Consider the following 21,385-nt stretch of genomic DNA (forward strand, 5'->3'; position numbering starts at 1 on the left):
GACGACCCCCGGTATATGGGGTAGAAAGACAAGATGGCTCCAGGCGGCGGAGGCAATATTAAGGTGGTGGTCCGAGTGCGACCCTTCAACAGCAGAGGTGAGTGGAAGGTTGCACGGAGGAAGTGAAGGAGACGACAAATCCACTGCCCCTCTCGTCCCCCTTGAGGACTCGTGGCTGACTTGATACCCCTTCTTTGATAACGCTTCTAGAACTCGACCGAGGCGCAAAATGTATCGTGCAGATGAAAGGCAACCAGACGGTGCTCACCGCACCGCCTGGCGCGGAGGACAAATCGCGAAAAGGCGCTGGCAAGGGTGGTGGCGACGGACCGAAGGTGTTCGCTTTCGATCGATCGTACTGGTCATTCGACAAGAATGACGCGAATTATGCCGGCCAGGACAACCTCTTCGACGACCTGGGCACGCCGCTCCTCGACAATGCCTTCAGTGGATATAACAACTGTATTTTCGCCTATGGTCAGACCGGTTCCGGAAAATCGTACTCGATGATGGGTTATGGCCAGGAGTATGGTGTTATTCCACGCATTTGTCAGTCTATGTTCACGCGGATCACCGACATCCAGCAAGACAAGAGCTTGAACGTCACGGTTGAGGTGTCATACCTGGAAATTTACAATGAACGCGTTCGCGACTTGCTCAACCCTTCGAATAAGGGCAATCTGAAAGTTCGCGAGCATCCGTCCACTGGTCCATATGTTGAAGACTTGGCGAAGCTTGTCGTTCGCTCGTTCGACGAAATTGATCATTTGATGGACGAGGGAAACAAAGCTCGAACGGTGGCGGCAACGAACATGAACGAAACCTCCAGTCGATCCCACGCTGTGTTTACTTTGACCCTCACGCAAAAACGTCACGACGCGGAGACCTCGATGGATACGGAGAAGGTGTCGAAGATCAGTTTGGTCGATTTGGCTGGTTCCGAGAGAGCAAACTCGACTGGAGCTACGGGTGCCCGTTTGAAGGAAGGTGCTGAGATTAACAGGTCTCTGTCCACTCTCGGTCGTGTCATTGCTGCATTAGCCGATGTGTCGTCAGGCAAGCTCAAGAAGGCATCAATGGTTCCATATCGTGACTCAGTACTCACCTGGTTGCTGAAGGACTCCTTGGGAGGTAACTCAATGACTTCTATGATTGCAGCCATTTCGCCTGCGGACATCAACTTTGACGAGACCCTGAGTACGCTACGTTATGCCGACTCCGCCAAACGAATCAAGAACCACGCAGTTGTGAATGAGGATCCGAATGCTCGCATGATCCGCGAACTGAAGGAGGAGTTGGCGCAGTTGCGGTCCAAACTTGGAGGTGGTGTTCCCGGAGGAGTTCCCGGGGCTCCTGGCGCAATTTCGCAAGAAGAACATTACCCTCCCGACACACCATTGGAGAAGCAGATGGTCTCTATTCAGCAAGCCGATGGTACCGTCACCAAAGTCAGCAAAGCCGAGATTGTGGAACAGCTCAACCAGAGTGAGAAGCTCTACAAAGATCTCAATCAGACATGGGAGGAGAAACTACAAAAGACAGAGGAGATTCACAAAGAGCGTGAGCAGGCTCTCGAGGAACTCGGTATCAACATCGAGAAAGGTTTCATTGGATTGAGCACGCCGAAGAAGATGCCTCATTTGGTCAACCTGAGCGACGACCCATTGCTCGCCGAATGTCTGGTCTACAATATCAAACCGGGTACTACGACCGTGGGTCATATGGACCAGGGAAACAGCGTGGAGATTCGACTGAATGGCTCAAAAATTCTTACTAAACACTGTACCTTTGAGAACGTCGACAATATCGTGACTATTGTTCCGACAGAAGGTGCTGCCGTGATGGTCAATGGTCTACGAATCGACAAGCCCACGCGACTCAAGAGTGGATTCCGAATTATCCTAGGCGATTTCCACATTTTCCGTTTCAATCACCCGCAGGAGGCTCGTGCCGAACGAGTAGAACAAAGCTTATTGCGACATTCCGTGACGACAAGCCAACTCGGCTCACCGGCACCGCACAAGACTCATGACCGCTCGCCTAGCAAGGTGGGTTCCGAAATAGATGGTGATTCCAGTAGGGCGGATTCACCCATGCCTTCACAACGCGGGAGAGAATCCGATTGGTTTCTTGCTCGTCGAGAAGCTGTCAGTGCGATGTTGGGCCCAGATCACATCTCCCATTTACCCGACGACGAGCTAGATGCTCTATTCGAGGACGTGCAAAAAGCGCGAGCAGTGCGTCGCGGACTTCCTGAAAATGAAGAAGACTCAGACTCGATGAGTTCTTTCCCAGTGCGTGACAAGTACATGTCCAATGGAACTATCGACAATTTCTCCCTCGATACGGCTATTACCATGCCTGGCACACCGCGGCAAACCGACGATGATGGGTCAAATGGTGTATCTCTCAAATCAGTCCAAAAGGACATGCAACGTCAGCTCGATCGGCAACGGGAGGAATTCCAGGACAAATTGAGACTCGCAGAGACCTCCTCCAATCAAGACGTGGGTGAACTTCAAACCGAGAAGCAGCGCATGGAAGATGCCTTACGGTCTGCCAAGGAGGAGTTTGAAGAACAATTAAGGGTGCAAAAGGAAACCTTTGAAACGCAAATGCGTGATATCGGCAAACCAATACCGCAAATCTACGAGAATGGTTTTGCCAAGCTGAACGAGCGCGAGCTTGCAATCGCACGAACCGTATTCACCCATTGGTCGCAGCGCAATTACGTTCGCATGGCCGAGAAGATTCTGCAACATGCCTCCCTCCTGAAGGAGGCACAGGTCATGAGCCAGATCATGGACAAGAATGTGGTTTTCCAATTCGCTGTTGTCGATCATGGCCACAGCATGGCTTCTTCATATGATCTAGTGCTGAATGGGATCTCTGGTGACGAAGACATCGTGCTGGAAGAGACCAAGAAGCCCTGCGTTGGCGTTCGGGTGATTGACTATAAGCAGTGTGTAATTCACTTGTGGTCGATTGAGAAGCTCCAGCGCCGCGTACAGTCGATGCGACAACTTCACCAGTACATCGACCGACCGGACTACATCCAGCATTTCAAACTGGATAACCCATTCTCGGAGCCTTGCTCGCCGCAGTATTCCCTCATTGGTGATGCTGACATCCCCTTGACTGCTGTTTTCGAGACCCGAGTGCAAGACTTTTCCATCGAGATCACTTCGCCTTATACCCAGAGTGTCATCGGCATAATTCGGCTTTCCCTCGAGCCATCTTCTGCACAGGCTCCTTCGTCGACTCTGAAGTTCAACGTCGTTATGCGGGACATGGTCGGATTTGCTGAATGGGAAGGGTCTGATGTCCACGCGCAGCTCTTCGTTCCCGGAATTTCTGAAGAAGGTGGTGCGACTACTACGCAAATGATAAGTGGATTCGAGGAGAGCCCTGTCCGCTTTGAGAGTGTGCATAGTATGAGCCTCCCATTGTCAAGTCCTCGATCCGCTGCGCTCAAGGTTTGTGTCTACGCTCGTGTCACATCGGTTCACCTCGACAAGCTGCTTAGCTGGGACGATATGCGGGACTCGGCAGAGATCACACCCAAAAAGCGCACTGCTCCTCGGATTGCAGAGTCTGAATTCTACTCAGAGGAGCGACATGATGTCTTTGCCCGAGTTCAGATTCTTGAGATGGCGGAGTCCGGCGAATACCTTCCCGTGGAGGTTGTTCAGAACAGCCCCCTTGATGCCGGCACGTATCAACTCCACCAGGGCTTGCAGCGTCGCGTTTCGATCAACATGACCTACAGCTCCACTGAAAGTCTTCCGTGGGACGATATTGCCAATGCCCGTGTTGGCTCCCTACGCCTTCTCGACCCATGGGGCAAAATTCCTCACCAGGATCTTCAAACCCCGGATGTTCCTCTCAAGTTCCTCCAAGAACCGATGGTCAAGGACAATGCCGACGGCACATCAAATGTCACTATTGTGGGCCAGTGGGATTCAAGTTTGCACGGCTCTCTGCTTCTTGACCGAGTGACGGCAGATAAGTATCGAGTCCAGGTCACTGTTCGCTGGGACCTCGTCTCGTCCCGTCTTCAGACCCCTGTCGTGTTCGAGGTCGACCAGACCCTACAAATCTTGGGGCGTACCTACGTTCGTCAGCAGTCGATGTTCAAGCAGCTCTGGAGCTCTACGCGAGTTGTACACTCAACTACGCAAATGTATTCGCTGGTCATCCGTCCAATCTCTGCTAAGCGTGCCGCCGATCTTTGGCGCATGAACACCCAAAACGACTATGTCAAGGGCGAGGAGTTGTTGACAACATGGGCACCTCGCAAGGTCTCGCTGGTTCGGGACTATATTTCTGCTCGTAAGCGTCGATACCGCTTGGCCGAGCTACATGCTGCCCGCGGGGCTCTCAGCGCAGGCAGCTTGGTGGCCTCTCCTGCCCGCAGTGGACGATCAACACCGATGCGTAACCAGGACCTCAACGAGCGGAAATCCAAACTACTCCGCAAGTACCTCGAGCTCTGGTCAACTAAGAAGGACCCAACCGATGTCATCCTAGTCCGGAGCAACACCGAACCTCCCGCCGACGGCGCAGCAATCGCCGCCCAGCGCAAGTCGAACGGCACGGATGCAGCCGACAAAATGTCACTCAAGCCGCGTTTCGTAGCCACCATCCAAACCCTCCCGAAGAACCCATCAGCCTTGAAGTCGGGCTACGTGCTCACCCCCGATGACACCAACAGCATCTGGGTTCGACGGTTCGTGGAGCTTCGCCGGCCGTATCTTCACATCTACTCCGCCGACGGGGACGAAATCAACGCTATAAATCTACGTAACTCGCGTGTCGACCACGCGCCTGACTTTGCCCGACTTCTCGACGGGTCCGGTGCTGGTGCTGATCGCTCGCTCTCTGCCAAGGGCCGGCCTAATATCTTCGCCGTCTACGGGACGCAGAACACCTTCCTTTTCGCCACACGCACCGAGGCGCAAAAAGTGGAATGGATCCTGAAGATTGACGAGAGTTACTTCAGTAGCAACGGCGGCAGTGCAGTAGCTAGCGGTGACGAGCGGTAACCTAACATATCATTGCTCTTTGCCATTATCTTTCTCACCTGGCTTGGCTTGGCTATCTCCTTCATGTCTTTGACGATATAACGGGCCCCCGGAGTCTTTACCATTTTGCCTGGCTTCTCTTTTTTCTTCTTCTTTTCATTCAATCTTTCAAACATCCAACCCAACCCTATCTATTTCTTTCTTTCTTTTTTTTACTATCTTTATGACCTGTTGTTGAGATACCCCTTGAATATATCAACTGGCTGTGGCGCTTCTCCTCCCCATGTACATAGTTCGATATCGTTGGGAACATAGATGCGACGGTGCTCATTGATTTGCTTATACACAGTGGCCATCTCGGACTTTCGTGATTATGATTTTCTTTTTTCTGTTGTACAATACAAAGACCTTTCCATTGAGCCTCCGATAATGAGGGCGGTGGTAATCTCGTAAATGTTCCAATAAAGGTAGTCACGTTCCTAGCTCATCGGATAAAAGGACTTTCTAATGATTATTATCTCTACTTTGTGCCTTATGAAATGAATCTAAGATCTAGTGGAAATGTAGTCAAATTAAAGCAAGAATTTAGGCGTTGAGTTAAGCCTCGGGGACGCGTAATCACTGGAGATTTCGTACTAATCGGCGTCATATCTTCAAACCACCACCTGTTAGATTTGCATGGGCGAGTATCAAGATCGACTGATCTGTAGATATACCAGGGGAAATTCTTATCGGATGAATCCATGCTGCACTCATCAAGTTCCCGGTGCATATTCAAAGTCATCTTATACATCCCGGATCGAATGGCTTGTCTAGAAGGTACATGACTCAGTAAGACTGCACTACTTCGACCTTCCAAATCGAGACACTTGAAAATGCTAGGAAACCCTCAAATTACTAGAACAAACGTCAGTCACCTCACCCTCACGTTTCCTCTACACCATCCCGCAAAAAACCGAGTCTTTTACTTCTGTTCCCACCCTTACCTAGACTTCCAAATTCAAAACCGAGTCAAATGACAGGTTTTGCCATCTTCACACTTCCCTTTACGATATCGTCGGTAGTTAATGGGCCCTACCATGTTGTCACTACCCACCTTCCCTGTCATGCGAGTTGCCGATCCTTGACCAGTCAATAATCAATAGACTCGCTGTGACATCATGGTATCATGGCTGCACACGGCATATCCTCACCGACTGGTCGGCACTGGCCACCGTCAATTGCTGGGCCTGCAAAGTCAGCATGCGGGGTAAATGCACGGCGAGGACAATCCGTGTTGTCTAAACGTGATGAGTTCCAATCGGGATCTCCGGTACTTACGAATAGAGTATTGCCGATGTTGATCGTACCGATCACAACGTGCTTTAGTTATTGAAGATCGCCCGCGTGAGTCATTCGCATGCCTATAACATTTTACGGTCGTCTCTCAAAGAGAAAGAGCAAACTATCAGAGATTGAACGACAAATGACAAATAAAGGCTACACGCTAGTTAGTTCGAAAAGCCATCTTATAGCACCCTGTTCGACTACATAGTACGCGGCACACGACTTCCCTTTGTTTTCTCCAAAGTCCAAAGCGGGAATATGTGGGGAAACAATATTGGCAACCATGGCCTGTCCCGGGATGAATCCATGGCACAAGACTCGGTCTATGGAAGTATATCCAGCCATATTATTGAAATTCAGTTGGCACCCAGGAGATATTTAGTATAGCGAGGTATACCCAGCGAATCAGATCCCCAGCCTAGTAGTCGACTCTTGGCAGTTTGTGCAACCCTGTCCGCCAGCTGGCCATGTCTTTTTGGTCTATTCTCTATCGGGGGCATCCTCGAGTCCATAGTTCTTGCTGGCATTTGTGCCAGCACATTTCGGACAGTCGGAATAACCACGCGCCCTGTGCTACGGTGGTAGCGTCCTCGCGATGGTCCCCGAAATAGTCCCTGCGGGTGGCTGGGGCTTACCTTCTCCAGGGCGCCTGAAGCTAAGAACAATGATGGTTATTATTATCGTCGCTCAGAGACCGATTCGCCCCCAACTTTGGACCCTTATCTTTAATTTTACTCGGAGGTCTTTTTCGTCCCGAGGAATATGCTGTGCTGTATCGGTAGCTCATGTACAACCTCCTTCATGGTCCAGAACCAAGGGCGGTCTACTTTTCGCCCTTGCATGGTGCCCAGCTAGCTTGATACTACTTCTGATGTGTTCAAGACACTTTCCTTTTTCCCCTCTTATCCAAGACACGCTCCTATAAGCTCTAAAGGCTTTGACCGCCACGATCGGCGCCTTATAGCGCCCCCGAGTCATCCTATCCCATGTGCCTTAATCATCTTGGGCCGAGCCCTTGGCAAAAGGATCAATCAGCACACTGCATCGACATATTCCACACCCCCCACACCCAGATTAACTTTGATTCCTCCGGGGAGGATCATCCTGCCTAAAAGATTCTCTATTTTGTGATGCCAACACAACCGCCAACACTTCCAGAGTAGACTAGTCAACTGTATAGTCTGTACCAGGGTTTCGTAGAAGTCTTTAGTATTGGCCCGAAAGGATTCCCTAGCCTTACAATCTCTCCTAAATTAGCTACTTGGGACAACTAAGCCCCAACGAAGAAACAAAATGTGAAATGGTCTCCACCGACGTGATTCCGCAACTCCCTCCTCCCCTACTGACCTCACAACTATCTCATGATGCAGCGCCTGCTTCGGAAGTCCACCGCGCCATATCTCGGGGGTGTCTATTTGGATCTGACCCACCGATTGGGCTTTTCTCCACGCATTCAACTCACACTAGTCTTGACCGATGCCATGCGCCCTCGGAACCTGCCTTGCTTCTCCCTGCTGACGGAATACTATCCAACCCGACTATTGGGCTCCAGCCTGACCTCAGCCCCCCGAGTAGCTTGAGCATGAGTGGATCGTGGACATCAGTCCCTCCCGCATCCCGAATGCACCTGATGGATCTTCTATGTCAGGCGTGCGGCTGCTCGTGCCTTTTTCGTGCCGTGTAGGGTCCGGAGTCAAACACCTATCCTCCCTCTTAGACCAATCCTGCCAAGTTGAGGGGCGATATTGGCTTGGAAGGTGGATAGGTACCCACGATGGCATTTTCGGTAATAGCGGTGGGAAATAATTATAAGACTGGCCGTCTGCCCCTGTAGGATAAGGTGTTAGTTTAGAATCAAAGCCAAATTTTATTCCACGTTGCCTCTGGATAAGCAGATAAGATGGGGTCTTCACTATTTTCTTCGCCCGCCGGATGGGTGGTCCTCTTCCTAGCCTTGGTCCAAGTAGTCCTTGGCTCACCACTTCTACCAAAGCGAGCTAAGGGTGCTTGGATGGGTTTGCACACTGATTTCCCGGACCCAAGTTTCATGAAGGCCGCCGATGGGAAGTGGTATGCCTTTGGGACAAACGGCAACGGCAAACGGGTTCAAGTTGCGGTTTCAGATGACTTCAACAAGTGGACTCTTCTCGATATCGAAGCTCTTCCAACCCTGGCAGGTTGGGAGACAGAAAAAGACCACTGGGCACCTGATGTAGTGATGCGAGCAAGTCACCCCCATATCTTTACTAATCCACCGACGATTAAACAGGACTAACCCTCAATACAGGCGGACGGAAAATACGTGATGTACTATTCAGGAGAATCAAAGAGCGATGCTCCGCACCACTGTGTCGGAACAGCCGTTGCAGACAAGCCCACAGGCCCATACGTCCCCAACCAGACCCCACTATCCTGCAGACTGGACCAAGGAGGCTCCATCGACGCAGCCGGATTCCTGGACAAAGACGGCAGCAGATACGTCGTTTTCAAAGTCGACGGCAACAGCGTCGGCCACGGAGGAGACTGCAACAACGGCGTCGCCCCTCTAGTCTCCACGCCAATCTTGCTGCAAAAAGTTCAAGCAGATGGTTTCACGCCAATCGGAGATGCGGTACAGATCCTTGACCGAAACACCAATGATGGCGATGGTCCTCTTGTGGAAGCGCCGAGTTTGGTCCTGCATGATGGGACTTACTTCTTGTTCTACTCGACACACTGTTTTACGGACCCCAAGTATGATGTTCGCTATGCGACTGCGACTAGTATTACGGGACCTTATCATAAGTCGAATGTTGAGTTGGTGAAGGGTGGGGATTATGGTGGTCTTATTTCGCCTGGTGGTGCGACGGTTTGTGGATGTGGAGATCGGATGTTGTTCCATGGTTGGTGTGATAGCTCGTTGAAGCAGCGTTGCATGTATGTGGCGGATCTTCGTCTTAGTGGGACGACGGCCTCGATTGTATAAGTTTTGAAGATGGTTTGTTTTTGAGACGAGGTTCGAGCTTGGTTGGAGCTTTTGATATTGCTTTTGATTGTTTGTTTTGTGTTATATACCCCCTTACGCTCGTTGAGAAAGAAACATTGATCTTGTCGTTTGGTTTTTTTGATCACTATTCACGAATATCAACTACGGTATCATTTTGCACGTTCGAGTAATCAACAGGCCCCCAGCCCGTTACAGATTAGCTTCTCTCAAAGCCAGTAGTACAGAGACAGATCAAGTAGAGAGTATGATATTAGGCATTCAATTGTCATTAATATGTCTCTATTCATGATTATCTTAAGATTGCTTCTTCCCTTGAGACTCCTTAGCCTTGATCTCAGCTGCTTTCTTCGCACGTTTCTTCTCCCTCTCCTCCTTCACCCATTCTGCGACATCTCTAATGGCTCTCTCGGGGTGATCCTTATGCTTGAGGAGATATCCCTGAATCTCAGCCGGGGAAAACTCTCCACTGGGGACAAGAGAAGCAAACTCCTTCGCAAGATTCTCGATGCGAGACTGCAGCTCGTGTCGACGTGAGTGGACACCATTGGGCTTGTGATCATCTGACTCTCCATCCTCTTCGCTACCGTTCTGCAATTGCTTCACCCGGCGAGGTGATTGGCGAACGCGTGCTTCTTTGGAGACTGAGTAGATTGACTTGTAGAGGTTCTCAATGTCTTCAGAGATTGCGAGGCGGAACTCGATCTGCATATCAACACGGCCGGCGCGCAGAAGTGCGTCATCGAGCTTCTCGGGGTGGTTGGTTGTCATGACGAGGATACGACCTTCGCTGGCAGCCACGCCGTCAAGCACATTCAGTAAGCTCGAAAGAGTGATTCCAGTTTTCTCAGTCTTCCCGTCTGGGCTGATCTTGCCAGGTTCATCCGGAGAGGAATTGTTGTCTGTGTTCGAAGGTGAGTTGTCCGCTTGGCTTGGACCAGACCGAGGGAAAATCGACTGTCCTCGGCTATGGGTGATCTCGGAGGTATCAACATCCTCAACGAGAAGGATGCATCGTCGAGGAAGCTCAGAGAACAGCGCGTAGAGGTTGTCCTCATCCAAGGCTCGAGAACTCAGGTTGAGGAGATAAATCTTCAGTCCAAGCTTGCCTGCGACGGCAAAACAAAGACTAGACTTGCCAGTGCCGGGAGGTCCAGAAAGTAGATACCCACGTCGGTAAGGGATACCATGCTCCGCGTACCATTCGGCCGTTCCTTTCTCGAGGTAGTCTTCGATATCGGCCAAGAATAGTTGTTTCTGAGTATTATCCAAAATAACAGTGTCCAGAGGGCGAGGCGGTCGAGACATACACCGGCACCAATCGAATGTAGAACCCGAGGAGCCTCGTTGTCCACGGTAGATAATCGTTCGGCTCCCATCGCGCTCGACAAATTTGTGTTGAGCATCGGAAAGAAGCTTATGAAGGATGGAAGGGTCCCGACCCAAGCATGACAGATACAGCTTCTCGTTGTTGAGCACCCAGCGAGCTCCGGACTGCTCATACCGTCGCTCCAACATCAATAGTCGTCCCTGGTACCAGAAATAGTGGCGGCCCTGCGCAGGTGTAAAGCGCAGCTTCTTGTACTTGTCGCGGTTGATGACCTTCGTCCAGTAGTCATCGAACGACTCTGCATTCGTAGAGCCATCGACAACACTCCATTCTTCGTCTTCATCATCCGAATCGGCGTTGTCGGAATCGTCGTCGTCATCGCCCCAATAGCCATTTGTTCGGACACCGGCCAAGAAATGATTTGTACGCTTCGTGTTTGGTCGTCGGGACCACCAGTACATCAAGTAGTTGAAGAGCTCATCGTCGAGGCGCATCTCTGCCGTGCAGACAAGGTATGTTTCAAAGAATTGCGTGAGATACTCAGAAAGATATCGCATGGAGACACCGAAAAGGGCCAGTGCAACGAAATATTGTAGATAAGCGGCAAGGTCAATGTGAAGATATGAAAGGAAAATCCGGGATATAAAAGTGTACCCCGGAACCAAAGCCTCCAAGAAGGCTGTGTCGGATTGTGAGAGGGCCATCCTCGTTGACGAGGGGGCTGACTGGTTGAACGCCATGCCCGGCGCCAGGTGGACAGGATGATGAGTTGAAGAAATAAGAAAGTTAAGTATCTAGAGACGTTTAAATAGTCTTGGAGCCTCAGCCACGGCCACATAATCCAAGCTGGGACCCCGCGTTAGCAACTACCGCATCGGGCGCCCGCAGCTGGCATGCTGCAGCCTTTCACAGTGCTGCCTAACTGTCTGACTCAAGTAATGCATGAGGAAGCAGTGGGAAGCTGGAATGACGAAAGACGTAGACTAGAAGGTGTTGTTTGTATGGTCAGGTGTGATTTAGTGGATTATTCAGGTCGACCCCGGTGATCTACACAGCGAATGATATTTGTTGAAGCCTGCTTCCCTTGGTATGCTAGCGCGTTACATACAAACTCTATATGCTTAAGGCTGTGGCTTCTCATCACCATTTGATATGACTAACCTCAAATTCAAGTCAACGGCTTTATGGAAGGGATCAAAAGAACCATTCCTAAAATTAGAAGGAGGTTTCTTAGTCATTTGAGACCTAGTACATAGTGGCAGTAAGTAAAATAAAAAGCAAAAAAGAAACTCTCCCTCGGGGAATCGAACCCCGGTCTCCCGCGCTTATCGGTGTTAATGACAAGCGGAAATCATGACCACTAGACCAAGGAAGATATTGACCGAGTTACTGCTCGACCACTTGGTGCTGTTGATGTCGGAACCGCCAATTTACAACTCGTGACTCTGGCAGATCCCTCCATCCCTGCCCAAAGTGCTACATACCCGACAGCGATGACCTCTATAATTACCTTTGAATCCTGGAGCCTCCTTCAGCTACGACAAGTAAACACCCAGGACATAATTGACTCTACCTAAATAATGCAAATGAGAATTACGAAGGTATGTATTTGCTTGAACATGGGTATCTATCAAAATGGCACCGACATAGGCGAAAATAGAAAAGTAAATGCAAGACCCAGATATACTCCAGCCAGGCTCTATCACAGTTGGGGATGGTTGTCCTTTTCAGCAGAGAAGAGTTCTCCGGCCCACTCCTTGAATTCCTCAAGTTTACCCGTTATTGCCCCCCACCAGCTAGTACTCTCGTCATCATTGCCGGCGGGGCTTGTCGCGGATGGCGTCACTGTTGTAGAGGATGCCTCCGTTGCAGCGGTAGTTGATTCCGAGGGCCCAACTGTGATCGTGGCGGATGACGGCTCTGGAGGATCGGACGGTCGCACTTGCGGCGGTGCGTGCTCGTCGGAATGAAGACCAACTGGATTCAAAGGTAGACGCAGCGTGCCGTTGTTTGGCAGTGGGTCGATACCTAATGAGTCACAGAGGATATTGTATACTTCGATGTTTTCTAGAAAGATGAGTCAATCGGGTTACTTGCAATCTCTGGGTACCATCACTTACGGAAGGCTTCAAGGCGGCTGTTAGGTTCATGCGGGAAAGCTGGGCCACGCGCGATGAAGATTGCTCGCATCAGTGGATGCTCATGGTCGTATCCATGGATACCCTTGGGATGATAGACCTCTCCCGTCTCCAATGCCTTCTTGACATCGAATTCAGGCCTCTCAACAATCGCCCAGCCGGTTCGCGGGATCACCCACAGAGGAGCGATGCGATCATTGTTCGAGAAGTGATAGCGCTCAGGCATGGTCTCTCGGGTATAGACTTCCACGGCGTCTGCATACTTTTTCCCGAGCCTTGCCACTTGTTCCTCCAATATCTCCATATTCTCGGGCTGCTTTGGCCGCAGGCCACGAGACGGCCATCCATCAATGCGCTCAACAAGCCTTAGGTCTATCTCATCGTCCAATTGAACGAGACGCTCAGTTGATGTAGAAGCCATGCCATGGTCTGACACGACCACGATGTTGACCAAATTTGTGAGATTGCGACTTTCAAGACCAGCGACAATCCCGGCCACAAGGTCATCAGCCCTGGAAATGGTCTCTCGTATCTCAGTGCTGTTTGGCCCATAGGTGTGTCCATCCTTATCGACGTCCGGAACGTAGGCCGCAATGAACTGAGGGCGTAGCGGCATCAAATCAGACTCGTCCTCTGGACCTGGAAGATCAAGGAGCTCAAGCACCCGATTGATCTTGCGGGGCAGAGCCTCCGAGCCATTGTATTTATCCACATAGCTTGGCTCGACAATACCAATATGAGCCTCGGACCCGGGCCACATATGGATGCCAGCCTTGATTCCTTGTTTTTCCGCCGTTTCCCACAAGGGCTCTGCATTCCACCACTTGGGCTGCATGCTGGCAGCAGGATGGGTGTAGAAGAACGCCTCATCGAGATCGGGATCCCAGAAAGTGTTGCCGACCACTCCATGGCTCTCAGGGTATAAGCCTGTTACCAGTGTGAAATGGTTCGGAAATGTCACGCTGGGAAAGCTGGGTGTCATGTATTGCGGGGAGACGCCATTCGCAATCAGCGAGTTGAGGGCTGGTGTCAGACCTCGGTCGAGGAAGTCAGCTCGGAATCCGTCGAGTGAGATCAATATAGTGGTGGGCGCGAATAGCGAGGTGCCGTTGGAAAGAAGAGGCTGGACATGTGGGTGGACAGCTCGGAAAGTACTGGAGGCTTTGTATGCGCCGAGGAACAGGATAAGAAACAGGATGGCGATGATGGCGGAAACGAATACGATTCTGCGCCATGACGGCTTGGAGGGCTGAAAAAGAAGAAAGACAGGTGTCAGTGAGTCCCAAATAACAGGTCCAAGGGAGAGTGCCACGAAGATGTACCGGTTCATAAAGATAGTCTTCTTTTCCATCCAAATCCATCGAAGATCCACTCATCAATGACGAGGTATCATCATCCCCAAGTCCTTCTTCCATTTCATACATCAGCTCTCCTTCCTCGCTCACTCGTTCCCGGCGTGATAGCCGGGCTTCTCTTCGCGCTCGTCGCCGTTCCCTCTTTCCAATGCGCACGCTGCTCCCATTCGGGCTGAAGATCCTGCGCAATCCAAGGGCAGGACCGGTTCTCGTCAACAGCTTTTCCAACTCGTCTTCATCTTCGAGGACACTTCGATCGTGCTGGGAAAGTTCTAGAGTGCTGCGGGGATGACGGAGGAATTCGTCGTCATCGGAGTCCGAGTCCTGCTCCGACGGCGATCGCAGAGAGGCCGCATCGTTGTCGTAGTTGGCCGGGGAGAGGAGGGAGGGACTGCGCGGGTGTGGCATGGCTGGCGAGCGCGTCAGCCGCGGCGTGAAGACATTGAAGCTTAATGCTTGAAGGCGTTTGTTAGTTGACTGCCGAAGCAAAAGGGAGATCGGCGGCGGGTCAACCCCCGATCCGCCAAGGCTTTTGTGCTTTTTGGCTTCGTCAGCCTCATAGTCGGTGCAGTCGTCAGCTTCAATCACCAATTTACGCTCATTTACGATTTGAATCTGCTAGCTACAGTGATTGATGAATATACTGACCGAAAAAGAACACTGACGCTGGAATAGGCAACTCTGGCAAGGAAACAGCGTTTGCGCCCTTCTCCCGCTATGACGTGACGGAAAGAAACAGGACTAAACAAACAAAACATGGCCTCGGTTCCTATTGCACTGGATGTGCAAATTGACATCTCAAACTCAAAGATGCATTCTGACAGATGGGATGGAATGTGGCTCGACTTTCTTCACTGACAAAGTTGGACGGAAATGTCCATCTCATCGAAGATCTTCAATCCGGGGTCAACACCTTTCGCATTCCTGCCAGATGGACGGTCAATGTCGCAACTATCAGACACGGTGACACTTTGCACAAAAACTGAAGCTATCTATGGATGCTTTTCCCCCGGATGCAGTGGGAGGCAATGATTGACAGCTTTCTGGAACACCTCAGCGATCGGGAGTGGCCCTCGGGGCATACATGGACGAATTGTTCATCGTTCTGACAAACGAGAGAGAGCTGCTCGATACAGTTCATTTTGCTCGACTCGAACCTAAACCAAAAGTCTTGTCAATACACAGTTTACTCGGCGATACTGTGTGTTCGATCAAGCCTCCGCGATACTAATGCTTTCGCCCGTCTTTACGCCGATCGTCGATGCTTCCATGTTCCTAGATTAAACAACTCCCACTGGCAAGCACCATCGGTGAGTTTGACCTGAGTGATTGTAATTTTAATCTCTACTGTGGGAATTGATGCGTCCAAACCGCCTGTGACTCGACCGGTGCATCACTTCAGTGACACATTGTACATTCCTCGAGATGTGGCTTCCAAAACACCCCAAACGATGGCCACACCTGAAAGCAGTCTCTCATCAAATCTGCACCCCGGACAATGTCATTATCCATGTGGCCCTACTAATCACCGAGGAATTCCCCATTGGCGCCGTGACGCCGATTTAGGGTCGTCCGCTTTTGATGTCATCGACTTCCTATTTGGGACGACAAATCACGTGACATATACTTACCCTCTCCGGCGATGATGGACTCTCCTCTCCACCTTTGCTCCCAATCAAGCTGGTTATTAAGTAATGAAGTTGGCCCGACCAGCCTCCTATCAGAGACGCAAGGTGGAGCTGATTCGGCCGGAGACCCAGAGTGACATCGAAGTCACCCCCGGATGCGGAAGCCCTCGATGTGCAAATCTCGTCTCGCAGCTGTGCTACCGGGGCTCTGTCGAGGGGAGAGAGAGGCACAGGAGAGTATTGAGAGGAACATGTGAGAAAATTTTCCTCCTCTTGTTACATGGCATCATCACTTACCACACTTACCTGACAGGCCGGATTTGGACACCCTTCTGATCTATAAGAATGGCTTCCTCGTCTCCCGAATTCATGGTACTACCTTTCCCTTCAAAGCTCCCATCAGGATAATACCCTCCTCCATAGGTAAGTTCTTCCCCTGTGCCACTATCTCCGCGAAGAATATATCATCCTGATACTCTGTCACAGCTTCGTCATTCGTTAGACAAGAAGCCTGTCTTCCTTCTTGAGCCAATCGCTTCAGCTCCATCCACTCAAAAGTCACAATGCACTTCTCCACTCCTGTCCTCACCCTCCTGGCCATTGCTGCTGGCGTCCAGGCTGCCAAGCAATCCGAGCCCCCAATTCACCAGAAGAGTGCCTCCGTGGTCGGCACTGCTGTTAGCACTGGCACTCACCCCATCGTGACCGGCACCCCCGGCGGCGGCAACGGTACCTCTGGTGGCGGCAACGGCACCTCCGGCGGCGGCGCTGGAGGCGCTGGCGGTTCCGGTTCAGGCTCTGGCTCTGGCTCTGGCTCTGGCACTGGCTCAGGCTCGGGCTCGGGCTCTGGCACTGGCACTGGTGGCTCGGGCTCTGGCTCTGGCTCTGGTGCTAGCAACACCCCTGCCTCCCCCAGCTCTACCGGCTTCGTCCCCTCCAACCCCGGTGTCAAGGTCTCTGTTCCTCAGCTCGGCATGGTTGGCGCTGGTATTGGCAGCGTCGCCTACGGTGCTCTCATCTTCCTCGCTTAAGCGGGTGGTTAATATTTAATATCTTTTCTTTCTTATCTTTTGTGCCGGTGTTTCGGTCCCTTCACCCTTGGTGTCTTGTCTTTTATTTTTCTACGTTTTAACTTTGAGACTGCGTTTGATTCGATATTAATGGCTGCTGTCCATCTATGTCACTGATGTGGTTATTTTGGAGATGAACATGGAAACCGAGAAGCAGTGGGACTTCCAGGGTGAAGAGGAAAGGCGTTTTTGGGTGGTTTTAGACTGCGCTCTTTTGTACTGATATTGGCGTTTGGGTGAATATACCGAACTAATATGAATTTAATTCAAAAGCCTATGTTAGACGAATTCCTGACGTCTTCCAGCTGTGTTATCCTAGAATATGTGCCGTAGAGTCACACTGCTCAGACCGTTTCGGCCGCTAGGAACGGCCAAGCCGATAGTAACCTTGTCATGATATCTAGATTCAAACCTTATCTCGGTGGCGAATGCAACCCCGGGGCATGTCCAGTGTCATGAACGCATAATGCTCTATTAATAGCTAGTGGCGTGACGAGTTGCCTTTTAGCAGGTCTTGAAGGTCGCTTATCTGCTTTCTAAGCCACAAGTCCGCATGAGCACGCGTCATAGGAACAGGCTTAAAGTTGAAGAATAATTCTTTTGCGTGAAATGGATGCAACATTGCCTAGGCTTGTTGAGTAACCCTGAAGAGGCAATTGCTAAAGCTGGAGGTGCAGAACTTGCTGATGAATGGATATCGGCTCCGTGGCTTTTGTGACTCAACTCCTTTCTTTGTATAACACTTCATTGAAGTTTTCCGTTAGAGGATATCGTACATGAAAATTGTGGTGGGTCAGTCGAAATCTCCGAACGAATGCCAAGAAGAAGAAGCCAATTTTCGCGTTTGCGATACTAGCTTTCAGCGCCTTGTATTGATTCCTATCCAAATCACCGGAATAAACTAATTCTAGAAGACTAAGTTCGTAAGATTATTTGATCCAGGAGAGCAACCTGGTACCCTCTCACTGCCTAATCTCATTGGATGATAAGCTATCCTTGAAAAAAAGCATTTGTGAGCAGAGCCTCAATTTCTAGTTTTCACTAAAAGACAACTGATGAGTTGTGGGATGGGCAATGTCTGAATTTTCACTTTCTTCATTTGAGCCGAAGAAGTAGAAACGCGTTACAATACTCCAATAATAGGCCGAAAATCCAAGAGACTCCTTTATATAAGAAAATGCCCGGGATAGCATTTTAAGAACAGATCAAGTCTAAATCCACTCCCTGATCCACTTGCGAATCCATTCCTCCTTGATACCCTCGATCGACCTCAACTTTTCACTGACACTAGCCGTCTCTTGTGTGTCCAAGACATTGTCAGACTGCACAGATAGTAACCCTTCGAAGAATTCAAGTAGCTTGGCGGCAGGGTTTTTCTCCAAGAGTACCTGCAGGTCCGACTCGCCAACCACTCTCCGAGTTCCACCAGCAGTCTCGATATCCTGCCGTACTCGCTGCACCCACTTCGACAAATCGATCAAATCCAAGGGTTCCCCTGTAACCTGGGAAAGTTCATCGGCGACAACGGCAATGATCTTGTCCCATGTCGTTGGGTGCAGGTTCAATGGGTGATAGACGTTAATGCAACCTGGTTGAGACTCGCGCAAGGCCAAACCAGTTAAAACCTCAGCAAGTAGATCAATAGGTACCCAGTCAATTCTACCAAGTGTCGCACCGACACTAGCCGGTACCGCGCCAAGGTGCAACGAGCTCTTCACCAGACTGGGGAAATACTCGGCTTTGTTCCAGAGACCAGGTGTGCGTACTGCACCCGCTACCTGGCCAACTCGGGCCAAGGATGTCCGAATCCCAAGTATTTGAGCTGCGTGGTCTAAAAGTTTCTCAGCGACGTATTTGCTGTTGGCGTATCCATTCGGACCTGGCGTGTTGGTGGAAATGATACTCTCTGGTGTCAGACGTGAATCGGTCTCATGGCCCATGACGGAGCTGATAGAGGAGAGAAAGAAAAGAGTAGGTGTCTTTGATGCAGATGCCGTGAAATTGATCAGGTTGACCACGCCCAGTAGATCGGGTTTGAATGATGGGAGTGAGAGATTGAAGTTCACATTCCAAGCGTTGTGGATGATGGCGGTAGTTGACTCCTGAAGGAGCTTGAGTGACTCTTGTTCCAATCCGAGATCGTTTTGAGATAGATCTGCATGCCAGAGTGTGACTCGGGAAGAGTCTAGGGTGGAGTCCAGATGATAAACGCCGCTTTTCTGGCGCTGTACATTTAGGCTGTCTGCCTTGCGATTGAGGCAGTGAATATGTGCGACTGATGCATCTTTTAGAAGTGTATCTAGGATGTATGTACCCAGTGTCCCCGTTGACCCGGTGAGCAAGACGGTATGTGAAGTCGGAGGGTTTGTGCATGTTGCATTTATGTGAGGGCCATCAATTTTTGCGATGAACTCGGTGAGGATTTGATCTCGTTCTTGTAGTTGTGCCTCCTTGACCACGTTCTCGGAAATTTGATCATCTTGCATGAGCTTCATCGTTGCCTGTGCCAGACTCGAAAGCGATGGGTGAAGATAGATGAGATTCGGGCTGAATGATGGCAGATCAAAGCCACGCTTGAAGGATCGTGTGGCTGTGATAGTCTGCAAAGAGTCCAGTCCCAGATGAAAGAAATTATCCGAAGTCTTGATCTGCTCAGGAGTCCAGCTGGTGATGGAGGACAGAGTTCGTAGAATGAATTCGGAGATTTGCTCGATCTCGCTAACCCTTCCAGGTCCAACTGGCTCGTCATCAGTATGTGTCCCTAGCTGGTCTGCGTGTGAATAAAGCGTTTCTATCTCTGAAGAATATAGAGCCAAGGCAGCGGCTCGCTGTATGGTACCTTTTCCGGCACGAGGGAATGGCTTTTCAGGAGTGGTGAAAAGGATATGAGTTCGAGCAATTCTGGCATGAGCAGGGCATGCCTGATTTGCCTCTTCAATACTCGACCAGAGGGTTTCAATGGTAGCGGCTCTTTCACTCGGGTCTAGCAGCTCCTTGTTGCCGTATTCGACAATCAATGAAGCCTGAAACCGCTGTGCGCCAGCGACTAAAACTCCGGTGACACCGGGGTTGGAAGCCGTGATATGTTGCTCCATGGAGACGGGATTCGTCTTTTCGCCATTGAGAAAAACAATCACATCATCTGAGCGAGAGCTCCAACGCCACAGGTTAGATTTATTAGGATCTGGATGGCGGACGAACAGGTCATGCGTGTGGAATTCCTTCAGCCCTGGAAAGATATTGAATGGCATCTGGTATTTCTCACTTTCCGGTGACCAGTCCAGAACAAGCTCATACTCAGTATCAGTAGCCTGGCGGAACTCAGAACCCAGATCTGGATGAAATTGAATATATCTCCAATCCTTTAAGCGATCTCGATTATTGAGATCGTAAATTGGAGTGAGGAGGCCTACTTCGGAAGATCCGTAGTGATTGGAGAGCTTGATCTTGGCTGCAACTGTATCACCAATTGCCTGAGGTAGATCGCCGCCCATGTAAAAGCAGTATTCCAGGTTCTGGGCGCAAAAATCCAGAAGGTCTGGCTCTTGTGCTAGTTCTTGTACAATTGACGGTACGAGAGCCGCCATGTCCATCGGTGTCTGTTTCAATGCCTCAACCAAGGCAGAAGCTGTGGGAAGTCCCGCGGCGGTAGGAATAATACATATTACATCTGCTGGAATATTGATGAAAGTCAAACTTGCTAGACCCGCAGCATGGAAAGGAGGCAAAGGCATGAATTGCCTCTTTCCAATTGACCACTTATGTTGGTTTTCGAACCCTTCGGGCGCGTCAATCTGGCACATTCGAATGTGTACACAAGCCGTGGATAGCCTCCACGTAATCGGTTTGGGGATTCCAGTAGAGCCGGAAGTATGAATAATTGCTAGCTTGTCATCCAAGCCTTCAGGGTATGATTTGGTATACTCGAAATGCGGGTACTCCGTGGCAAGCAAGTCGCCAAGACTAGGAATGTCGTACGCTGACAATGGCACTGCTTCCAGAATTGCAGTGACAAATGGTGGACGTGGAGTAGGAGTGAGAATTTTCGTGCAATTGATAGTTTCGAGTAGATGTTTATGGGCGGCAATGCTGTTGCGAGGAGAGGGGAGGAACATACAGTACCCTGCTTTCACAGCACCCAGGACCAAAGCCGGATATCGCAGGTCATTGGGACCAATATAGGCCAAGGGCTCGCCGTTGCCTCGGCCAAGCGTTTTAGTTAACCACCAGGCATTTCCGTTGATGGCATTTGCAAAGGCTCGGTAGGTAATGGGTCGGAAGCCCTCGTCATAACTTGTAGGAGACCTGGGATACTCGGCATATAGCTGGTCTGGCTTGAATTTCGCATAATGGTCCACAATATGAGGGAGAAGCTCCTCCTCGGGACGGAAGCCAGCCATATTCGGCTGTTACTGAAGCAAAATGGGTTTGGATGAATTACAAACAGGAAATAAACTGTCCCATCAACAGGGAGTCCCGAGTAGGGAAGAGGGGGTCAACTAAATAACGGCAATATTTTGCCATCTAGGAC

At 50.5% G+C, this 21,385-nt stretch overlaps 7 protein-coding genes across 7 annotated transcripts; 3 read left to right on the forward strand and 4 right to left on the reverse strand.

Annotated features, from left to right (window-relative positions):
- Positions 1 to 33: 33 nt before the first annotated feature.
- Positions 34 to 5,045, forward strand: N7473_012713 (kinesin-3 motor protein uncA; the record flags this gene model as incomplete). Its single annotated transcript, XM_057158652.1, has 2 exons — positions 34 to 97; positions 211 to 5,045. 2 exons carry the CDS (start codon positions 34 to 36, stop codon positions 5,043 to 5,045), a joined length of 4,899 nt encoding a protein of 1,632 aa, XP_057002606.1.
- A 3,205-nt stretch (positions 5,046 to 8,250) lies between these two features.
- N7473_012714 (glycoside hydrolase family 43 protein) lies at positions 8,251 to 9,315 on the forward strand (the record flags this gene model as incomplete). Its single annotated transcript, XM_057158653.1, has 2 exons — positions 8,251 to 8,574; positions 8,638 to 9,315. The coding sequence occupies 2 exons, from the start codon at positions 8,251 to 8,253 to the stop codon at positions 9,313 to 9,315; spliced, it is 1,002 nt and encodes a 333-aa protein (XP_057002607.1).
- Positions 9,316 to 9,630: 315 nt separating this feature from the next.
- N7473_012715 (BCS1 and AAA domain-containing protein) lies at positions 9,631 to 11,403 on the reverse strand (the record flags this gene model as incomplete). Its single annotated transcript, XM_057158654.1, has 1 exon — positions 9,631 to 11,403. The coding sequence occupies one exon, from the start codon at positions 11,401 to 11,403 to the stop codon at positions 9,631 to 9,633; it is 1,773 nt and encodes a 590-aa protein (XP_057002608.1).
- A 962-nt stretch (positions 11,404 to 12,365) lies between these two features.
- N7473_012716 (nucleotide pyrophosphatase/phosphodiesterase family protein) lies at positions 12,366 to 14,564 on the reverse strand (the record flags this gene model as incomplete). Its single annotated transcript, XM_057158655.1, has 3 exons — positions 12,366 to 12,730; positions 12,784 to 14,050; positions 14,124 to 14,564. The coding sequence occupies 3 exons, from the start codon at positions 14,562 to 14,564 to the stop codon at positions 12,366 to 12,368; spliced, it is 2,073 nt and encodes a 690-aa protein (XP_057002609.1).
- A 1,154-nt stretch (positions 14,565 to 15,718) lies between these two features.
- On the reverse strand, positions 15,719 to 16,155 carry N7473_012717 (uncharacterized protein; the record flags this gene model as incomplete). Its single annotated transcript, XM_057158656.1, has 3 exons — positions 15,719 to 15,751; positions 15,788 to 15,992; positions 16,091 to 16,155. 3 exons carry the CDS (start codon positions 16,153 to 16,155, stop codon positions 15,719 to 15,721), a joined length of 303 nt encoding a protein of 100 aa, XP_057002610.1.
- Positions 16,156 to 16,347: 192 nt separating this feature from the next.
- On the forward strand, positions 16,348 to 16,815 carry N7473_012718 (Glycine-rich cell wall structural protein 1; the record flags this gene model as incomplete). Its single annotated transcript, XM_057158657.1, has 1 exon — positions 16,348 to 16,815. The coding sequence occupies one exon, from the start codon at positions 16,348 to 16,350 to the stop codon at positions 16,813 to 16,815; it is 468 nt and encodes a 155-aa protein (XP_057002611.1).
- A 1,250-nt stretch (positions 16,816 to 18,065) lies between these two features.
- Positions 18,066 to 21,254, reverse strand: N7473_012719 (NRPS-like enzyme; the record flags this gene model as incomplete). The annotated part of the gene is made up of 1 exon (XM_057158658.1): positions 18,066 to 21,254. One exon carries the CDS (start codon positions 21,252 to 21,254, stop codon positions 18,066 to 18,068), a length of 3,189 nt encoding a protein of 1,062 aa, XP_057002612.1.
- Between the last annotated feature and the right edge of the window lie 131 nt (positions 21,255 to 21,385).

The sequence above is a fragment of the Penicillium subrubescens genome (genome assembly GCF_028828155.1).
Source record: "Penicillium subrubescens strain IBT 31985 chromosome Unknown utg000011l_segment0_segment0, whole genome shotgun sequence".
NCBI lineage: Eukaryota > Fungi > Ascomycota > Eurotiomycetes > Eurotiales > Aspergillaceae > Penicillium > Penicillium subrubescens.